General features: G+C 46.6%; 1 protein-coding gene across 1 annotated transcript in view; it reads right to left on the bottom strand.

Annotated features, from left to right (window-relative positions):
- Positions 1 to 5,336: 5,336 nt before the first annotated feature.
- CTSC (cathepsin C) overlaps positions 5,337 to 21,438 on the bottom strand; it is a 29,371-nt gene continuing 13,269 nt past the window's right edge. Inside the window, exons 4-7 of the mRNA XM_068266779.1 lie at positions 16,065 to 16,220; positions 14,357 to 14,469; positions 11,336 to 11,467; positions 5,337 to 8,404 (exon numbers count right to left, since the gene is read on the bottom strand). Coding sequence (XP_068122880.1) covers positions 7,902 to 8,404; positions 11,336 to 11,467; positions 14,357 to 14,469; positions 16,065 to 16,220 — 904 coding nt within the window. The 3' untranslated portion in view covers positions 5,337 to 7,901. The remainder of the gene's footprint in view (positions 8,405 to 11,335; positions 11,468 to 14,356; positions 14,470 to 16,064; positions 16,221 to 21,438) is intronic.

A 21,438-nucleotide genomic window follows, 5' to 3' on the forward strand; every position in this document is an offset into this window, starting at 1 on the left:
TTCCCTAAATGCTCTGCCAATGTAAATGGATGGGACAGATTCCACTAAAGTGATTGCGATTGGGCAAATCGCAATCACAGGACAATCAGCATTTTGGGAGAGTTTCCATTCTAATGTATTGTATTGTATAGGAGCAGGGAAATCACTCCCAACATTGCTTGCAAAACACTATCACAAATCACTAGCGATTGCATTTTGCGCTTTCTAGTGGGTCCCAGGCCTCAGGCTAGGTTCACAGTGGTCAGTTGTACAACACATGCATTATAATGTGCTATAATGATTGCAAACTGCAATGGGGACTAGACTAAGGGCTAGTTCAGCCTCGGCGATTGGAGCGCCGCTAGCCCGCGATCACATTTTTCGCTAAAATCTTGCGATTCTGCACGATTTGTGCTTGCGATTCCCATTCAATATCGAAAATCACAGAGCAGTCGCCCCCAAAATGCTGCAGGCAGCGCATTTGCGATTAATCGAAATCACAACTGCTGCAGTGTGAATGTATCCATAGGGATATATTGTAGCAGCGCTATGCTGATCGCCAGCAATCAGCATAGCGCTGAGGAATCGCCCAAGTGTGAACCAGCCTTGAGGTCGCATTCACAGTGGGACGTTATTGTCCTGCGTTATAAGGTCATTATAACGCAAGGTAACGCACTGTAATGTTAAGCCTATGCGACATTCACAGTGCGATGTTAATGTTGCGTTATGGTAACTCACTGCTTGCAGGCGTTACCTCTAAACACAGACGTTACACAGATACAGAGACATACTTTTCACTGACTGTATGCCATGCATTGCGTTGTAATGCTGCATTGCGACTTGAACATCACATTACAACGCAACGTCTGTGTATATGTCAAAAGACTTTAAAGTGAACCTCCAGACTAAAAATCTACTTAGCACTGAAAAAGGCTTGGCGTTTAAGTTTCACAGCATCAGAACTTTGTTTTTCTCACCCAAGCCTCATTTTTAGCTGCACATAAGAAAACATTGCATTAGTATTAGGATGTGCCTGAAAGATGCGTTAACTTTTTCAGTGCACCCAATTTTTATTGTAGATGCCATTAGATGGGACCTTAAGTGACTTAAAGGCGTTTAGATTTAACTTACCTGGGGCTTCTTCCAGCCCCCTCCCCCCATAGTCCTATAGGTCCCTCACTGCCATCCTGGTCCACTGTGTCCTGCTGATGTGCTCCACTCAAAGCTTGCTTGAGCTACCGCTTATGATCGACCCCAACCTTGATTGAACTCTCATATCTGGGAGCATTCTGCATAATGCACAATTGCGCATGCAGGCCACAGATATATGATCAGTAGCCGTGACAGGGCTCAGTCAGCCAGCTTTCAGAGGAGCACAGCAATGGGACACAGTGGACCTGGAGGACAGCAAGGGACCTGAAAGCCAACTGTTGCCAACCATTGTTGCATGGTCCAGTTCTGGAGATTGCATGCCCATTTTAGGTGCTTTAGGATTGGCATGACTGGTCTGTAGCTTTGCAGAACCATTCACAACAAGGGCAGACACACATTCAGAGTGCTTTCCAATCCATTTTCATTTTTAATAACGTGCTCCCCACTCACCGCAAAATTGCAGCCAATGCATTTTTTTCTGTGATTTTAATTGAAGCTCATTTTCAGAAATGGATCAAAAAGCGCTCTGGCACAAGCTGCATTATGTAAGTTCTGATAGCTCATTATCACGGTCGGCATTCTGTTTTTTCAGCCATTTGTGCTACAGTAGCTCTTCTGTGGGGTCGGGCTAAGTAGGTTAGCTTTTGCACCACACACACACCACAAGTTTAGCTACAAATCAAGAGGTCTTCCTCTTGCCGACTGCCTAACGCAGGATGGAGGCTCTGTTTCTCCGCAAAGCCATATGGCGTCATCTTGCGAGGAGCGAGATTTGACGGAAGCTCATGCGCTCTCCCATCACTGTACACAGCAGGGCCCAGCTGGCAGGCTTTTTTTTTTTTTTAACCACTTGCCGACCGCGCACTCATACCGCGCGTCGGCAAAGTGGCAGCTGCAGGACCAGCGACACAGTTCTGCGTCGCAGGCTAATTAATCAGGAAGCAGCCGCTCGCGCGAGCAGCTGCTTCCTGTCAAATCACGGCGGGGGGCTCCGTGAATAGCCTGCGGGCCGCCGATCGCGGCTCACAGGCTAAATGTAAACACAAGCGGAAATAATCCGCTTTGTTTACATTCGTACAACGCTGCTAACAGTAGCAGCGTTGTACCAGATCAGCGATCCCCGGCCAATCAGCAGCCGGGGATCACTGTCACATGACAGGCAGGAGCCTGTTAGATGCTGCACAGGACAGATCCGTTCCTGTGCAGCCTCGGATCTCCGGGTAAGGGAGGGAGGGGGGAGAATTTCACCGCGGAGGGGGGCTTTGAGGTGCCACCCCCCGCAACACCCAGGCAGGCGCAAATAATAATTTGCTTCTAATTAAATTGGCCCTAGACTAGGATAGACATATGCCTTATAGGAGGGTTTATATTGTGAGCCCCTCCGAGGGACAGTTAAGTGACAAGTACTCTGTACAGCGCTGCATAAGATGTCAGCGCTATATGCATAATTGCCTTAACCACTTGAGGACCCACCCTTTACCCCCCCCCCCCCCCCCTTAAAGGGACACTTGAGTAAAACTTTTTTTTTTTTTTTTGACTTACCTAGGGCTTCCAATAGCCCCCTGCAGCTGTCCGGTGCCCTCGCCATCTCCCTCCGATCCTCCTGGTTCCCAGACACATTAGCACCCTGTATGCTGCTATATGGTATATGATATATGCTATAGCAGCATAGATAGCGCTATTGTGGCCAGGAACGCAAAGAATCACTCGCATCCCCAGCCTGTCAGCTCCTGTCACCGAAACAGGAAGTGGCTGCCGGCGGGGTCAGGAGGATCGGAGGAAGATGGCGAGGGCACCGGACAGCTGCAGGGGGCTATTGGAAGTCCCAGGTGAGTAAAACATTTTTTTCGTTTGACTTAAGTGTCCCTTTAAGGGGGGGGGGGGGTGTAAAGGGTGGGTCCTCAAGTGGTTAAGGCAATTATGCATATAGCGCTGACATCTTATGCAGCGCTGTACATAGTACTTGTCACTTTCTCTCAGAGGGGCTCACAATATAAACCCTCCTATAAGACATGTCTATCCTAGTCTAGGGCCAATTTAATTAGAAGCAAATTATCTTATCTGTTTATTTTTTTTAACACAATTTAGGTATTTTTTTAAATTTAAAAATAAAAAAAATTACAAATAGCAGCAATCCAAAAGAAAGCTCTATTTGTGAGAAGGAAAAAAAAAAACAAAAAAAAAACAAAACAAAAAACGCAGTAAGATTCATTTGGGTACTTAGTTGTATGACCGAGCAACAAACAATATGCCATTTTTATTGCTCGGTCATACAACTAAGTACCCAAATGAATTTTACCCCTTTTTTCTTCTCACAAATAGAGCTTTCTATTGGTCACTGGCAGGGTATAAACCTCTGGGGATCAAGAGGTTAATGGGGCTATGCACAAAACTTAGCAGTGGAGGGGGCCAGAGCATCATTACAGGACGGCAAGGGCACAGGACGTCTCCAGGGGGCTGAAGGAATTTCCCCCACTTGCTTAAGGTCCCCTCTTTATAAGCCAGGTACTTAAAAGTGAACTGTACTGAAAATGTAATACAATTGATCATTTTTTTCTTAGAAAATTACTTTATAAATCTTCATGCCCCTGAAGCCAGGTTCACATCGTCTGGGTGCCTTTGCCTAACTGCAGGAAATGCGCAGTGCCAGCAGCATTGTGGGAAGTTTTTTTTTTAGCTACAGTAACGCTCAGCATGCAAATAACAGAAAGCTTCCCATTTCAGATGAGGCAAAGACACTGACAGGTTTCTGAATATTAACCCCGAGCTGGATTTTGGTATCAGAGAAACTGTAAAATGAAAACTAGCAGAAATGATTCTAGCATCACATTTCTCCTGAATGTGACAGTGAACACTAAAACAGGACAGGTAAGCTACACAAGGACATTTCTTATTGGAGGATTTTCTCAGTTAACATGGAGTTTCATTCCACTTACAAACTCAGTTGCAATATTGTCCATTATTAAATGGGCACTACAGCGAAAAACTAACATTTAAAATATGTATCTTTATAAAGAAAAGCCTTGCTGAGAAACCCCTATGAAGAAGATGGACTAGTCCAAAACTTGTCACTTCTGTCAGATTTCTACTGCCTACTGTAAGTGACAGCAACAGAAAAGTAATTTATGGCTCATTTTACTCTGGAATAAACAAGTGTACTTGTTTGTATGTGTTTGCACATTTTAAATTTTACAGTCGTTTCCTGTAGTGCCCCATTAAAGGACAACTGAAGTGAGAAGAATATGGAGGCTGGCATATTTATTTCATTTTTAAACCATACCAGTTGCCTGGCAGCCCTGCTGATCTATGTGGCTGCAGCAGTATCTGAATTACACCAGAAACAAGCATTCAGCTAATCTTGTCAGGTCTGCTAGTACTGGAGGCAGAGGATCAGCAGGACAGCCAGGCTTGTAAGTAAATAAACAGCAGCTGCCATATCCCTCACTTCAGTTGTCCTTTAAGCAGCAGTTCAATTTATTCTTGCTGACTGACTGCAAATCAGACAGCACTTAAAGCGTACCCGAGGCTGACTGAGTTTAGATTATAGGACATAGGCATGTTTCCCTGCCCAATGACATGCCTCTCTGTCGTCCTGCTGCCGCTCAGTCCCCCCCAGGGCTCTGCTGTGCCCCCTGAAAGCTGGCATCAGATTGTCGCTAGCCTCCTTTAGCCCTGCCAGCCGTCAATCACTTTGCTCCCCCAGCATCGTTCCTCTGCCTCAGTCACCTCGCTCCCTGCCTCCTCCAATCAACTAAGCCATGACCCAGGAAGTACTTCCAGGTCGCAGCAATCTTGGATTCTTCTGATGATGACTGGAGGAAGAGCAGACTGTGGAAGATGAATGGGGCCACGGAGAGCAGCACAGATGGATCTGGGAGGAGGAGTGGAGCAGGTAGTATTTTTATGCTGCCTCAAGTTTTTGTAAATATTTACATCCCAGCTCCAGCACAGTAGCAGCTTTACGATGGGCTCCGGGAGAAATGGCTGAGCCCGATCAGAGCCACTGAAAAGTATGCAGGGTTCAGGGGCTGTCAGTGTTGGAGCTCGGAAGGTGAAGAGGACATGGGAAGCCTCATTAGGACCCAGTGGCTCCCCCCTCCGGAAGCAAGTATCCCCCATGGGTTTATTTTTTGTTACAGATTCTCTTTAATACACAGATAAAACTGTACAATAGCACTAAATACAATAAAGAGGAGAACAGAAAATGTTTTTAAAAATATCCTTTATTCAGCAAAAATTACAAAATAATTGATTAAAACTCACTAAGGCACATTACAAAAATCCCTTTTAGAAGAGACCCTGGATTACTTGATATACTGCATCACAAAATGTTGGAAGGTAAACCCTAAAGGAGGTGCGGGTAGTGGAGCTAGATTCAGAGTACAAGTGTGCGTCTATGAGCTTGTCCCAGAGCCTGTGGGTAAGGCATTTCAGAATTCCCACCTGTAACAAAAAATAACTACAGGCTTTATAGACCAGGGCATTCCGCTTTAACGCCTTTTCAATTTCTTCTATACAGCAGCTAATCAAAGCCAGCACTAGGGGGCATTGCTGTGAGGCTACAAGGCTTTGCATTGGACTGAATGAGTGGCCAATCTTCAGTCACCCAGCAGCACCCCCTAGTGGAGGGCAGATACAACTGCTCTGTAAGAACATTTCGTAAAACTGATCTGAGACCTGTACTTCACAAGCAAGTAGAAATTTCCTCTCCAGGGAATTAGAGGCTTCTACAAAAAAAAAAAAAAAAAAAAAAAAAAAAAAAAAAAAAAAACAGTAAAGGGCAAATCCTTCAGTGCAAGTCAAACATGGCTTAAACCAAAATTCTAGTCACAGTCCAAAATGTAAAGCTTCAATGAAACAGAAATCAAAAAATACTCACAGAAAATTTGATTTACATGCATAGTTGGGATTTCATGGAAACTGGAACCTTCCAGGCAATAGTCAGATTCAGATCAAGCAATCAACTGCTGGTTAACGGATCAGCAGCTCCCAAACCGGGTTAACCTGTACAAATTTCAATTCTCTAGGTTGAAGTGATGAAATATTAAGCACCAACTCCTCTTATTGCACCTATAAAAAGGTGTTTCCCCAATATCTATGTGGCATCTGGCCTACTCAGGGGCGGGGCACCCTTTAGCACGTGTCTCCTTTGTCCATACAGGAAGCATGGCAGCATGACATGGCACACGCCCAGTTGCTGGATCCACCCAGTGTGCCCAGATGACACACCCATGAGGAGCGATGCCCAGACTAGGTAAACCAGGCACAATTGGAGGATATAAAATACACTACCTTTTATGGATAAAATATCAGGGGGACGGTTCTTTGGGATATTCCCATGGAGGGTAAAAACACTTTAAATTATGCACGGCTGTCATGCAGGCAACACGATTTGATTAGGCAGCTTAGAATACCTGACATTACTAGCCAGATATGAGAATACCTGACATTACTAGCCAGATATGAGGCAGATCCTGCTAATGAACTCAATACAAAAAGACCTTCCTTAAAAACATACCGACCAACCTCTTAAAACGGGCAACAGTGGATATATGCATGCAATAGGACTGCTTTATAGGTGACGGAAAGACCTACAGAGATTGTTGATTGCTGCAAGACTGCAGAGTTCATACATTTTCTGGCAGTGATCTCAACAAGCTGGAAAAATACAAATAGAGCTATTTTAGGAAGGGACCTCATCTCCTGTGCCAAGCGTCGATTGTCTACACCCCTCATGAAATAGTGGTCATGTGATCCTGGGAGTCCTCTTACCACCTGCCTACACCCTCCTGGTACAGAGATGGGGCCATTACATTTGGTTTAGACTTTACACTTAGTATGGCTTGAGATTTACTTTGTCCTCATGATAAGAGATTAAAAATACGTCAGATAAATCATATGTAAATAAAGGGCGACAATGTATGAATGCACTACAATAAACCAAGTTTTGGGCATTATACAGCACTCTGAGTGTTAGGATGTCAATGAAAAGGGCGACTGGTTGCTTTATCTACACCAGGCAGAACAAGGCAACAGGCAAGCCTGGCGGCTGAAGGAGCCAATGAGAGAGTCAAACTCATGACCTCATGCTTCAGTCAGGGGCAGTACCTCTGGACCATCTCAGGTGACTAATGAGTGGTTTAATCTTATATAATGAAAGCAAACTGATTACAGCAATGGTCTAAGCTATCAGTCTAATTTTCCAAGTTTTTATAAATTACTATATTACTGCCTGCAGCACTCTAGGGTAGGGCTCTCCTACTGCGGGTGGGGGAGAAGAGAGAATGGAAGGAGGATTGTGATGGGCAACAAAATATGTCTCTAGATTGCCTGTTCTAAACTGAATTACTGTATAAAAAGCATGAACTGATAATACGATGGACTCAGAGTAGAAGTCACACCTTACATGATAAATCGATAAGCAAGTTTGGATTTTCATGATTTCTTTTTGAATTAAAGGGGTATTCCACTATAGCTAAAGAGGTAGTTGTGCTTCAGAAGTAACAGGAAGGCTCGTTCCATCTGGAAGAACAATAATCCGAGCACTCATGTCGTGTTGGTATACAAATCCCATTTCTCCCAGTACAACCACCCTAAAGAATACAGATACATTGGAACAAGCTATGAAGTGGGCTCACTGCTGCTTAGGGAAGACACCTCTGTGCTTCAAAGGTCAGGAGAGGAGATCCTCTGTTTTAAAGTCATCTTAAAATGGACATTTTCTTTAACTGAAGTGGAAAATCCCTTTTAAACAATGGGGTAGATGGAATTCACATTCTAGGAATGGGAGTGGCTGACACAGCTATACTCTCAATGGCACATTCGTTTACACCTCTGCGAATTCTGAAATACCCTTTCTCCCCCCACCCCTCCCCCCAGCTGTTCTTCACGATCCAATACTTCTCTCCGTTTTGTGCATCCTGACCGTATCCGACCAGAAGGACGGCGTGATTGGTCAGCTGGAAGGGGTTGAACTTGTTCTGCAGGCCAGTGTGGTGGTAGATCCCTCCTGAATAATGCATGAAGTCGTCGTAGACCTCGAAAGCCACGGCCAGAGGTCCTCCGAGGATCAGCTCCAGTTTCATGTAGGCCTCGTTGCAGCCACCGTAGAAGCCTCCCACGTAGTGGTACTCGGCTGTGTAGAAGCGATAGGAGCCATTCTTCAGGGTGCAGGGAGAGTCACTGGCAGTGTAAGGGTACTCAGACTCTTCTACAATACCAAAGTCTTGTCCGTACTTTCCGGCAATTAGATAAGGGAAGCCTCCATCACATCCTAGAAGAAATAAATAGTTTGTTAAAATAGGAAAATTGAAATGTGAAAATGGTTTTAAGTTTTCTTAGCAAGGTTGAAGCTAGGTACTAAAAGTAAACCAGAGACACTGCGATGAAAAGGGTTTATACTTACCTGCGGCTTCCTCCAGCCCACTGTAGGCCATGGGCTCCCTCAATGACCATCCAATCAATTCTCCAGCTGTCAGCCCTGGTAATCAGGGAATACTGCGCATGTCCTGTACCAGTCCCTAAGACAGGAGCATTCTGCTTCTGCACAGATTAGGCTTGTAAATGTGCAGGACGCTACAGGATTATAAACTGAGGAGATGCGCAGTCAGTGCTGTGCAAGTGCAGTAGTTCTCAAATAGCCCAGTAGGGGGCACTTACCAGGATTTGATATAATAGCAGTCAATTGCTCCAATACAGAAGATACCTAGTTCAATCTACATCGGGGTCCCCCAAACTTTTTAGTCAAGGGCCGGGCCAACCTACTTTAGACTGCTGGGGGGCCAGAGTGTACAAAAAATGATGTAGAAAAACATGGACATTCAACCTAGGTAGTGTAAACAGCGCCTGAAACACGACCCCCACACGCAAAGCAATCAGTGTTCAAAATACGCCAAAAACGTGAAAATACATGCTGTATTTTTGAAAGTCCCCCCAAAGCAACCCCCTTTCCCCAGTAGTTGCAAGGACTGCACATTATCCACCTATACACACACACACTGCTTCTATATTACCGCTAACCACCCCACCACCACAATGTTTTTTGTGCACCACACAGTGAAGCATACCCAGGTGACAACCTGCCATGCAATTGGACAGCAGTGCCACCCAATGCGGAATGTAATTGGAAGCCAGCAAATTACTTGCTGGCTTTCATGTGGAAAAGTGGTGCCAGCAGTGCTGTTGCATCTATAAGTAATACATTTTCTGTGTGGAGGGCCAGTAAAAAAAAAGCCTCAGGGGGCCACATTCAGCCCGTGGGCCTTAAGGCTCATACACACATCAGACTATAATGAAAGATCACAGACCAAATTTGCCCCCTTCCATGTAGTATGAGAGCCATACCTACACAGTCTTTTCTATGGAGCTGAACTCCCCATCAGACAAAAATCTTTGCAAGATGCTGCACACAAAGATGCTGTACAGACACAAAAGATCAGTATCTGCAAAAGATCTGTTCCTGCCAAAGATCCATTCCTGCAAATTGCAATGATAGTCTATGAGATCTGCAGATCATCATACACACCTTGTTTAACTGACATTCATCTGCAGATCAAGCAATCATCCACAGATCTGAAAATCCATCCTGGTGGATCTGATCTGCAGATTAATGTCAGTTAAATCATGTGTGTATGATGATCTGCAGATCTCATAGACTATCATTGCAATTTGCAGGAATGGATTTTTGGCAGGAAGAGATCTTTTGCAGATACTGATCTTTTGTGTCTGTACAGCATCTGTGTGTGCAGCATCTTGCAAAGATTTTTTTTTCAGATGTGGAGTTCAGTTCCATAGAAAAGACTGTGTAGAGTATGGCTCTCATACTACATGAAGGGTGGTAAGATTGGTCTGTGATCATGGCCGGATTTCTGGCAAGGCCACATAGGCCATGGCCTAGGGCACCAGATAAACATGGGGCGGCCTGCAGACAGTGGGCATTATTTGCAAGTGTCCAAACAAATGAAAGTGGTCAGGATAACTGCACTATTAGTACCAGCTGGCATCTGCCTGTGCTGTGTTACAGGCAGCTGCAGTCCGTTAACCAAACGTTTGTGAACAGTGTGTGACCAGCAAAAAGCCAGACCTTGTCCAATGACATAGCAGCAGCTGCAGGCAGTTACAGAAGGCCGGTTCTCACGTACTTGGAGTGGGGGATGAAAGGACCAGGGGCAGCACCAGCAAATAGTACAGAATACAGAAGGCAGCGTCTCACAGTACCCATTTCTTAATTATTAATTGGCCAGCGCTGTTACCCTGGAGACAGCAGTGGGTACAGGACTCACTTTTACGTGTTGCTGACCCCACCCAATGCCCAATTGTGAGCCACTTTTGACTATGTGTGTGTGGTGGAAGGCTCCCAGCACGCCCATCACCTGTAGATCGCTTGATTGACCAGTTCCCCCGTGTGACGTGATTGATTCACTTCACGTTGCCATGGAGACCTCGGCACTAGCCGCAATAGTGGATACCATCGGCCTAAAAAGTTTGGGTGAGTGTGGAGAGAGGTGGTAGGATACGGTTTCGGTTGGCGCGGCTGGTAATAGTCGGCCTTGGGCGGTAAGAAGTACAAATCCGGCCCTGTCTGTGATCTTTCATTTTCCAAAGACTATAGTCTGATGTGTGTATGTGGCCTTAGTGTGAGGACCACTGATCCATATTTTGTAGTTGTCCAGGAAAGCAATGTAGTTTTGAGAACGGAGACTTTGTGGAAGTTAAACTTTTTAGCTGGAGTGCATACCAACGGTCTCCTAACTTGTGCGTGAGCAGTGCTTGAGTGATGGTGTATGGCGGCCATAGGGACTAAAGAGCACTCTCTAATGAAGGGGGGGGGGGGGTTGGCAATCGGATTGTATTAATATACTGGTTCAGATGACGCTCCTGCAGTGGAGTTTCCACAGTAGTTTGGTGTAAGAAATGGTGTGGGATGCCTCGATGAATCCCCTTCATTGCGAAGCCTCAAGTACACCTTGGGTTCGCACGCAAGTTTGTAGGTGGTGTGGAGGAGGAGTGTGAAAAGGTCTTGGCCAAGGTTTAAGGGCCCTACAGGCACTATTGGCGGGAAACATGCATGTCTGGTGTCCAGCTAACACTATACAAGATTAGTGGTGAAATAAGAAGCAAGCCCACAAAACACAACTATACATTTCCTTAGAGGACAAAGAACAGTTGGTGGTTCGGGGGACACAGTGCCGACATCTTGGATTACCTTGTGAATAGTTGCTGCAGGAGACGACCTGCTGGGGGCTCAGGATGGGCTTCTGCTCAAGTTTGGTCAAGAGACGGATTCTGGATTCCAGCATTCCCATCGTGGCAAAGGAGTAACAGCTTCCGCAGGAGCCTGGGGTCACAAGACACAAACGTTATCCTCTAACAAGATGCCTCTGCTATAACCATATGCTAGTGCAGTATTTTTTTTTTTTAAACTGTACCCCAGTTGACATGATGAGATAGATATATATATATAGATATAGATATACATATACATACAGTGGCAAGCATACAGACACTTATGCTGTGCTCCTTTTCTTTTCTCCCTGCCTGAAAGTTTACATTCAGCTATGCAACTGACAGATTTCACTAGTGGTGCCTCACTAAATTACAGCCATTTCCTAAGCAGGGAACTGGGCTTCTGACTGCAAGGGAAAGATAAAAAGTTCAATAGTTCATGTATTTTCACTCTGGGACTCTTGAGACACTGCAATTGAGCAGAGATTATAAAACAAATCTGCTTTGTAAAGGATTATAATAAAAAAATAAAAAAAAGTTATTTTGAGTAGGAAGACAGATCCAATTGTTTATCAGTTTATTTTCACTTTAAAGATCATCTTTATCCCGACAAGTAAACAAAAATAAAAATATTTTAGTAGTAAAAACGGAAGTATTCTGCGCTGCAGTTGATGGTTACTGGTCACCTGGCAGCAGACTCAGGGCTCGTTCCCACTATCGCGAATCTGCATGCGTCCAACGCATGCAGATCCGCACATGTGATGCAAGTGGATGGGCCTGTTTCCACTGTAGCGTTGTTGAGGTGCGTTTTTTTCAGCGTGAAAAAAACGCACAAAAGAGCCAACGATTTCGCCTGCGTCGGGAATCCGTGCGAATCGCCGCTAATGTATTTAATAGTAAAAACGCATGCGTTTGTTACATGCGTTTTTACCCGCGATTTCGCACCTTTTTCAATTTTATTTAGCCCTGGCAGTGTCATGGTTAATTTCGCATGGCACCCTGCCATGCGAAATCGCATGCGAAATCGCGGGTAAAAACGCATGTGGAAACGCATCCGCATGCGTTTTTACAAGCGTCGGAATGCGGCCGAAATCGCGTCGCAACAGTGGAAACAAGCCCTTAGCAACTGGTGCACAATTCCTTATCCCCTTTCCTCCACCTGAAATCAGCAGCCTGGAACAGAGATGTCAATGAGATGGCAATTCTGGCCAGTATGCATATTGTACACAGCCTGGACCAATCCAAATCAGCAAAGTGATTGGGCCTGTTCCAAGAGGCATAAGATTTGCATTAAATGTGCATGCAAGTCAGAATAATTCACATCTAATTGACCAATTCTACCCATCAGTGACAGGAGTAGCAAGAAGGGGGCAACTGCCTTGCCTAGGCTGTTAGGTCAGTAGGAAGGTGTGGCTTTAGTGGCAAACACAGTCACCTGCTCACAGGGTTAGCAAATCACAGCAAGAGGCAGAGTTCAGACAGTCTGTTCATATACACCGCTAACACTGTAGAGTTTGTGTATTCAACTAGGACATATTAAGCAACATGTTATTTTAATAAAAGTAGAGCTGAACTCTCGCACAGGGCAGAAGGAAAACAGAGAAATGCACCCTGTATGTATTTAGCGTTTACCCTAATTCACCCTCATCTGTGTCTAATCACAAGTTGTAATTTGATCTCTCAGCTGGATGCCGTGGCAGAGAGGCTAATTGGTAAACACAGGATGTTAAAGGGGTTCTGTGGATCTTTAAAAAGACAAAAACTGACACTTACCTGGAGCTTCTATTGGCCCCCTGCAGCTGTCATGTCCTGCACCGTCCTCCTATCCTCCACTCCCCGCCGCCAGTCTCGGTCCAATTATTCTTCTGATGCTACTGCGGCCTCTCGCGTGCTCGCTCCTGTGCGAGTCTCCGGGAGCTTAGGGTTTGTTCACACTTGAGCGGGAATCGCGCGATTCCTGCTCAACGCAAACTTTTAGCGTTTTTTTTAAAACCCGCTAGCCATTTAATCCTATGGCAGTGTTCTGTTTTGCGGTTAGCGTTAACCAGAAACACGTTAAATGCACGCCGCATTTAACACATTTGCGGTTTATCGGCAATTCCCGAGTGATCGCGATTAGCATGTATAGAACCGCTAATCGCGATCTCTCCCAAAACGCTAATTTGTCCAGTGATTTTTTTCACATTAATTGCAGAAAAAAAAAAAATCACTCCCGCTGAACGCTAGCGGTAATTGCTAACAGAACGGAAACTCCTACAGCGCCTGCGCAGTAATCTTCGGGAGACGCAAGCAGGAGCCAGCACTATTCGTCTACTTAAACCTCTAGCCATCCTACAGCCTGTGGCCAGGAGCACAGTGCGCATGTCACGACCAAGTCATGTGCAGAGCTCTCCTGGGTGTGGCCTGTAGGACATGCGCAGCCAGGCTAGTGCCTGCGCACTAATGACTGACTCGGTGACCCGGAAGAGGCTGCCAGGGTGCGTTTAGCTGCCAAAGGAGAGGTGGGTATCACGACAGCTGCCAGTACATTCCTGTCACCACCCCCCTCCCCCCCTCACTTCATTCAGCTCTGGTATCCTTTAACCAGTACGCCAGCCATCAGACCATTAAAAGGAAACCTGAAATTCCCTTTAAAGGGAATCTTAACTGAGAGAGATATGGATATTACCTTCTAAACACCAGTTGCCTGCCAGTCCTGCTGATCTCTTTGGCTGCAGTAGTGGCTGAATCACACACCTGTAACAAGCATGCAGCTAATCCAGTCTGACTTCAGTCAGAGCACCTGATCTGCATGCTTGCTCAGGGGCTGTGGCTGAAAGTATTAGAGACACAGGATCAGCAGGAGGGCCAGGCAACTGGTATTTTAAAAGGAAAAATCCACATCCTCAGTTTAGGTTCCCTTTAAATGGAGGAGGCCATAAAATATTTGCCACACTCCACAGCAGTTGTGAAAACAGAATCAAATTTTCCTCCTCAAATTCCCAGGCAAACATGACAGTACCTTGATTTCTAACGGGGCTGACAAAGTTGGCTCCGCCCACATTTCTCCAGTCCCAGGATTCAGGGAGCCCCTTGAACTTCTCGTCGGTGGGGGGCGGGGCCACAGGGGGGATGCTGCAACAATACAACATGAAGTTTAAGCTGCTAAATGAAAAAGTGGTTATAAAGTACATTTCTACGACATTTCCCAGCTGCAGGTAACCCACTCTGAAGCCCCATGCAGACTTCTGTTTCCCAGAATGGTCATCTGTGATTATTTCAGGTGACTGTCTCCTGCCTGGTCAAGCATCTCACTTCTCTTTCGTTTAGCATTGGGGTATGTTGCATCAGTGAGAGATCAAACTTCTTTCTCCCAACTTTTCCCTTTGTACAGAGCATGCCGCTCAGCAGAGCCAACGCTTAATGCCTGTACTGGCTGTCCCTGGGTAACAAACGTCCTGACCATTGATACAAATGGCACACCCATCACAATGACATCAGTTCCACACAACAGCTCAGAAAGCTTTACGAAACTCCGTTAGACATTTTCAGTGGAGAGTAAAAAAAATAAAAAAAAGCTTTACTCACCTGGGGCTCTCTCCAGCCCCTTGCAGCCAACCGATCCGCTTTGCCGCCGTCCCGGTCTCCACGCACGGTGCAGAGGCCAACCCCGAGGTCTCACGAGTTAAGCCTCTGGGTCCTTATCAAGGCTTACTCTGTTGTCTTCTGTCCCAGTGGTCTCACTGGGCCCTTCCAAAAAGCACAGCAGCGCCTGCAATATGTACCTTCCCCGGCCCCAGCGCAGCAGCGGCTCTAATCTGGTCCGCTCTACTGTGCTGGCAATCTTCGGTTCAGCTATTTCTGCCTGATCCAGAGCGGATTGTCGCTACTGCGCCTGCACTGGAGCCGGGAAGGTAAATCTCACACGCCCACCGTTTGGAGATGCCCAGCAAGACAACCGTAGGACGGGACGGGGCGGGAGGGGGGGGGGGGGGGGGGGAGGGAAGCCTAGATAGGACCCAGAGGCTTCCCCCTCCCGAGGCAAATATGCCCCAGGGGCACTGTGTTACAAGTACTCTTTAAGGACCAGAGAACGCTGGTACCAGAAAACAGCGCCTCCCAACGAATCACCGCACATACCAGTCACTCTCGCCGCTCTTCCATAGCTGCAGGCCCCTCTATCTGCAGTCTTTATGACGGCAGAGCACTGTCAGCCGGTCAGGAGTCTCCTGAAGTGGTCTATAAATGTAAGCCAATGTGATTGGCTCAGTAATCATGCGGTCAGAAGCCAAATTAAAGCGGATCCTGACCTGCTCACAGAGCTCTGCCGCATTATAGAGATTGCAGTGGGAGTGAATTGTGGCAGATGCAGAGCGCCAAGATAGACGGTAACACACGGTGGGTAAGGAGAAATGTATGTTCTGTGAGCCATGCAGCCACCTGCAGGACGTAGATTTCTACCAACGTGGTCCAGAACCGGTTAAGGACAGCCTTGGCGAAGATGCAAGATCCTTCTCCCTCACCAAAAGATCAGGCATAATTTATAGACACACACATATATACATACACCAACAAATGCATCTGACCTACCCTGAGGCCCATGGTTTGGATGCATGTCCCTGGATGCAGTGCTTGAGTGTTGCAAGCCCCCCCCCCCCCCCCCCTCCAGAAAAAAAAGGAGAGAATGAAAGCGTAGATTAGGATTATAAATGGCCTGCCTTTATACATACTTTGGAATTCTAGATTTCCGGCCTCCAGCTCTTTTTAGGTGATCCTCCAGGGACAAGCCTTCATATTCCGGGTACATTTTTGCCTTCCATAATTTCTGGGCAGAGTTGATCTGCTCCACAAATTCCGGGTTGTTTTTGTAGGAGGTGCTGGCCAACCTGAAAGAAACAGAAAGTCATGTGACCTCACAGTATGAGAACACAACCGCAAAACTCAGCCTGTCTAGTCTGCAAACTGTCTAGGGACATGCAGCCTGCAGAGCCAGAAACACAACACTCTTCACTGGTTACCAGGCGATGCTTGAAGCAACATTTACAATGCTAGAACAAAACAGCAACACAGTGACACCAGCTAGGATTCTTAAAGGGAACCTAAACAGAGGGATATGGAGGTTTCCTTTTAAACAATACCAGTTGCCTGGCAGTCCTGCTGATCTCTTTGGCTGCAGTGGTGGCTGAATCACACACCTGAAACAAGCATACAGCTAATCCATTCTGACTTCAGTCAGAGCACCTGATCTGCATGCTTGTTCAGGGGCTGTGGCTGAAAGCAAGGGGGTTGCTAAACTGGACTCCCAACACCAGGTATGACACCTGGTCTGCCGGTGCACAATCCCTACGAGTCACCAGCAAAGAGCCAGAAAAGCCAGGCCAGTTTACCTCATACACAAACTAGAGTTCCATAATTCTGTGGGGAGCAGCTCTGCTCTGATATTGCTATGACAGGCCTAGTGCACACCAAAAACCGCTAGCAGATCCGCAAAATGCTAGCAGATTTTGAAACGCTTTTTCTTATTTTTCTGCAGCGTTTCAGCTAGCGTTTTGCGGTTTTGTGTAGCGGTTTTGGTATAGTAGATTTCATGTATTGTTACAGTAAAGCTGTTACTGAACAGCTACTGTAACAAAAACCGCCTGGCAAACCGCTCTGAAGTGCCGTTTTTCAGAGCGGTTTGCGGTTTTCCTATACTTAACATTGAGGCAGAAACGCATCCGCAATCCAAAATCTGTAGCAGCCCGGGAGTATGCGTTTCTGCAAAACGCCTCCCGCTCTGGTGTGCACCAGCCCATTGAAATACATTACCCTAGCGGATCCGCACCCGCAAGCAGATCGCAAACCGCAGCGGAAACGCTCCGGTGTGCACTAGGCCACAGAGAGTACCAGGCATACATATGGTGGCTGGTTCATGTTCTGGCAACTAAGGTGAAAGTTGCATTGTTTGTTACGCGTGAGGTGATGCATAAAGCAGGGCTGTGGAGTCGGTACACACCCGTCTCCGGACTCAGTTTATTAAACCACCGACTCCAGGTACCCAAAATGGCTCAGACTCCTTAGTCTAATACTTACCAGGGCTGTGGATTTCGTACAAAAATCATCCGACTCAGACTCATATTATGAAACCACCAACTGACTCCAGGTACCCAAAATTGCTCCGACTCCACAGCCCTGGCATACAGTACAAAGCATGCTTCACTTCAACTTGCCGCAGATGTTATGCAGTACCCCACTTCAAGCATCTCGTTACGCCATCTATTGCGTTGCACTATTATTGTGAGGATGTGACCATACCATCACAATTCCTTCACGTTAGCAATTCGATTATATTGTCGGACATACTGCACAGTGCCAGTGTGACAATAGCCTAAGGCCTGGTTCACATCTGCGGTTTTTTAGCCATCCGGCCATCTAGATCCTGGAAAACGGTCTTTTTTGTTTTTTTTTTACAGCCAGAGTGCTATAAAACGTCTGTTCTCCATAGGTTCCTATTGTGCTGGGTCCTGCTGAATTTTTTGTGTCTGTTCGGTAGAACGGACCACGGAACTGTACAGCCTGTTCCGTTGGCAAACCCTAATGTGAACCGAGCCCAAGTGTAAAAAATATCTGCAGGGTGCGAGTGCACTGTATTCAGGAAGAGAGAAAAAAACAAACACGCCACGTTGGCGCTATACAGATACAGTACATAAACCATGCTACAACCCTACAGGGGGTTTTAGTGTCTGCAAACATCTGAAGCATTGCAGCAGTGCCACAACTCCATCTGGCCACTATTTTAGTAGCAACCATGAAGGTGCGTTTATATTTCTAAACTTAAAAAAAAAGTGAATCTGAGGTGAAAACAAACTGATGAGATAAACTACTGTATTTGTCCTCTTACTCCTATAAATGACTTTTTTTAAGACATCGTGGTTTTATTTTACCTATAAAAATGTACGAAGATTTTTTTATGGTCTCTGCTCAACTGCTGTGCCTCAAGCATCCCAGAGGTAAAATACATGAACTCTAGATTGCAAGCCTTTCGGCAGGGTTCTTTCCCCCCCCCCCCCCCCCCGCCCCCTTGTGTCTCCTACCTGATCATGCACCTCCATCACTGGCTATTAACTATTTCAGGCAGGGGGGGGGAAGCTTTGGGGGAGGAAGGGTGAAGAAAGAAAAGCAACACAGCATAAGTGCCTATGTTCTTGCCAATATACAGTGGGTTGCAAAAGTATTCGGCCCCCTTGAAGTTTTCCATATTTTGTCACATTACTGCCACAAACATGCATCAATTTTATTGGAATTCCACGTGAAAGACCAATACAAAGTGGTGTACATGTGAGAGATGGATCAAAAATCATACATCATTCCAAACATTTTTTTACAAATAAATAACTGCAAAGTGGGGTGTGCATAATAATTCAGCCCCGAGTCAATACTTTGTAGAACCACCTTTTGCTGCAATTACAGCTGCCAGTCTTTTAGTGTATGTCTCTACCAGCTTTGCACATCTAGAGACTGAAATCCTTGCCCATTCTTTGCAAAACAGCTCCAGCTCAGTCAGAATAAATGGACAGCTTTAGAGATGTGGCGAACTGTTCGCCCGGTGAACATCTCTGGAGCTCTTACTACTGCCGAGTCGCACTGCCCCGGAGTAGTACGCCTGCGCTGCCCGGCTGAGCGCGTCCTCGATCACGCTCCTGTTGCCGGGCACTCTGCGCATGAGCGTGACGTCATTCATGACGTCACGCACATGCGCAGAAAGTGCCCGGCAACAGGAGCGCGATCTAGAACGCGCTCCGCCGAGCAGCGGAGGCGTACTACTCCGGGGCAGTGCGACCCGGAAGTAGTAAGAGCCCCAGAGACTAGAGATGTTCGCCGGCGAACGGTTCGGGAACCGTTCGCCACATCTCTAGACAGCTTTTGTGAACAGCAGTTTTCAGATCTTGCCACAGATTCTCTATTGGATTTAGATCTGGACTTTGACTGGCCATTCTAACACATAGATATGTTTTGTTTTAAACCATTCCATTGTTGCCCTGGCTTTATGTTTAGGGTCATTGTCCTGCTGGAAGGTGAACCTCCGCCCCAGTCTCAAGTCTTTTGCAGTCTCCAAGAAGTTTTCTTCCAAGATTGCCCTGTATTTGGCTCCATCCATCTTCCCATCACCTCTGACCAGCTTCCCTGTCCCTGCTGAAGAGATGCACCATGCACCCCCCCCCCCCCCGAGCATGATGCTGCTACCACCATATTTGACAGTGGGGATGGTGTGTTCAGAGTGATGTGCAGTGTTAGTTTTCTGCCACACATAGCGTTTTGCATTTTGGCCAAAAAGTTCCATTTTGTTCTCATCTGACCAGAGCACCTTCTTCCACATGGTTGCTGTGTCCCCCACATGGCTTGTGGCAAACTGCAAACGGGACTTCTTATGCTTTCTGTTAACAATGCCTTTCTTCTTGCCACTCTTCCATAAAGGCCAACTTTGTACAGTGCATGACTAATAGTTGTCCTATGGACAGTCTCCCACCTGAGCTGTAGATCTCTGCAGCTCGTCCAGAGTCACCATGGGCCTCTTGGCTGCATTTCTGATCAGCGCTCCCCTTGTTCGGCCTGTGAATTTAGGTGGACGGCCTCGTCTTGGTAGGTTTACAGTTGTGACATACTCCTTCCATTTCTGAATGATCGCTTGAACAGTGCTCCGTGGGATGTGCAAGGCTTTGGAAAACTTTTTGTAGCCTTAGGCCCGGTTCACACTTGCGGTTTAGTAAAAACCGCACCGGATGTCCGGACCGCACCGTATCCGGACCGGACCTGATCCGTACGGTTCCTATCCGGATCCGGTCCGTTTGCATCCGGTTTCCGTGCGGTGTGAACACGGTTGCGGTCCGGATCCGGTTTCTTAAGGAGATAACATCCTTTTAATTACCTGGGGTCTGGGAGGTCAGCAGAAGGGTCTGGGGTCATTGTTGGAGACAGGTGGACGTGTGGAGACCATCCGTGGATACAGAGACTGCAGTTGGGACCATGGATCCAGGCATTTACTCGTAAACCTGGGAATTCTCTTTGTTGTTACTCGTAAACCTGGGAATTCTCTCTGTTGTTCGCCTCCTTCGCTGCTGCCCCACTCTTCGCTGGGCCCATGTGGTCCCCATCCAAAATGCATAGGAAGTGGGGTAGAACGTCCGGTTTTTGTAGCCAGTGTGTTGTGCGCTCTCCGGCTCTCATTGCTTTGTATTGGCCGGATGGTGCAGTCCGGCTCCGCTCCGGATACGGCTGCCGGTGGAGCCGGACAAAAAAATAGCGCATGTTGGAACGGACGCCGGAGTCCGGATCCGGCCCGGATCCGGTCCGGCAGACTGGACGCATGTGAACGGACGCATAGGCTTTCATTGCCATGCGTCCGTTCCGTCCGTTCTGAAAGCGGTCCGGCTCCGGCACGGCGATTCCGGACGGCCACCGCTAATGTGAACCAACCCTAAGCCTGCTTTAAATTTCTCAAAAACTTTATAGCTGTCTGGTGTGTTCTTTGGACTTCACGGTGTTGTTGCTCCCAATATTCTCTTAGACAACCTCTGAGGCCCTTACAGAGCAGCTGTATTTGTACTGACATTAAATTACATACAGGTGCACTCTAGTCATTAGCACTCATCAGGCAATGTCTATAGGCAACTGACTGCACTCAAATCAAAGGGGGCCGAATAATTATGCACACACCACTTTGCAGTTATTTGTAAAACGTTTGGAATCATGTATGATTGCCGTTCCACTTCTCACGTGTACACCACTTTGTGTTGGTCTTTCATGTGGAATTCCAATAAAATTGATTCAGGTTTGTGGCAGTAATGTGACAAAATGTGGCAAACTTCAAGGGGGCCGAATACTTTTGCAACCCACTGTATATACATGTCTATCTCAACATCACAAGTCATCGCGGGTAAACAAGAGCTTTGAATGGTTATAGTCACAACCAAGCCACCGATTTGCCAGGACACCCTGACCAATCAGTAGCTTTGCTGTGAACGAGACAACCACTGCCTGGCAGTAACTGAAATCCTGACCTCAGGGTTATAATTATTCTGGTCCGTGCTTAAATGGCAGCTAGGAGAGAGTTGAGGTTAGAGAGCC

Source organism: Hyperolius riggenbachi, chromosome 2, assembly GCF_040937935.1.
Source record: "Hyperolius riggenbachi isolate aHypRig1 chromosome 2, aHypRig1.pri, whole genome shotgun sequence".
NCBI lineage: Eukaryota > Metazoa > Chordata > Amphibia > Anura > Hyperoliidae > Hyperolius > Hyperolius riggenbachi.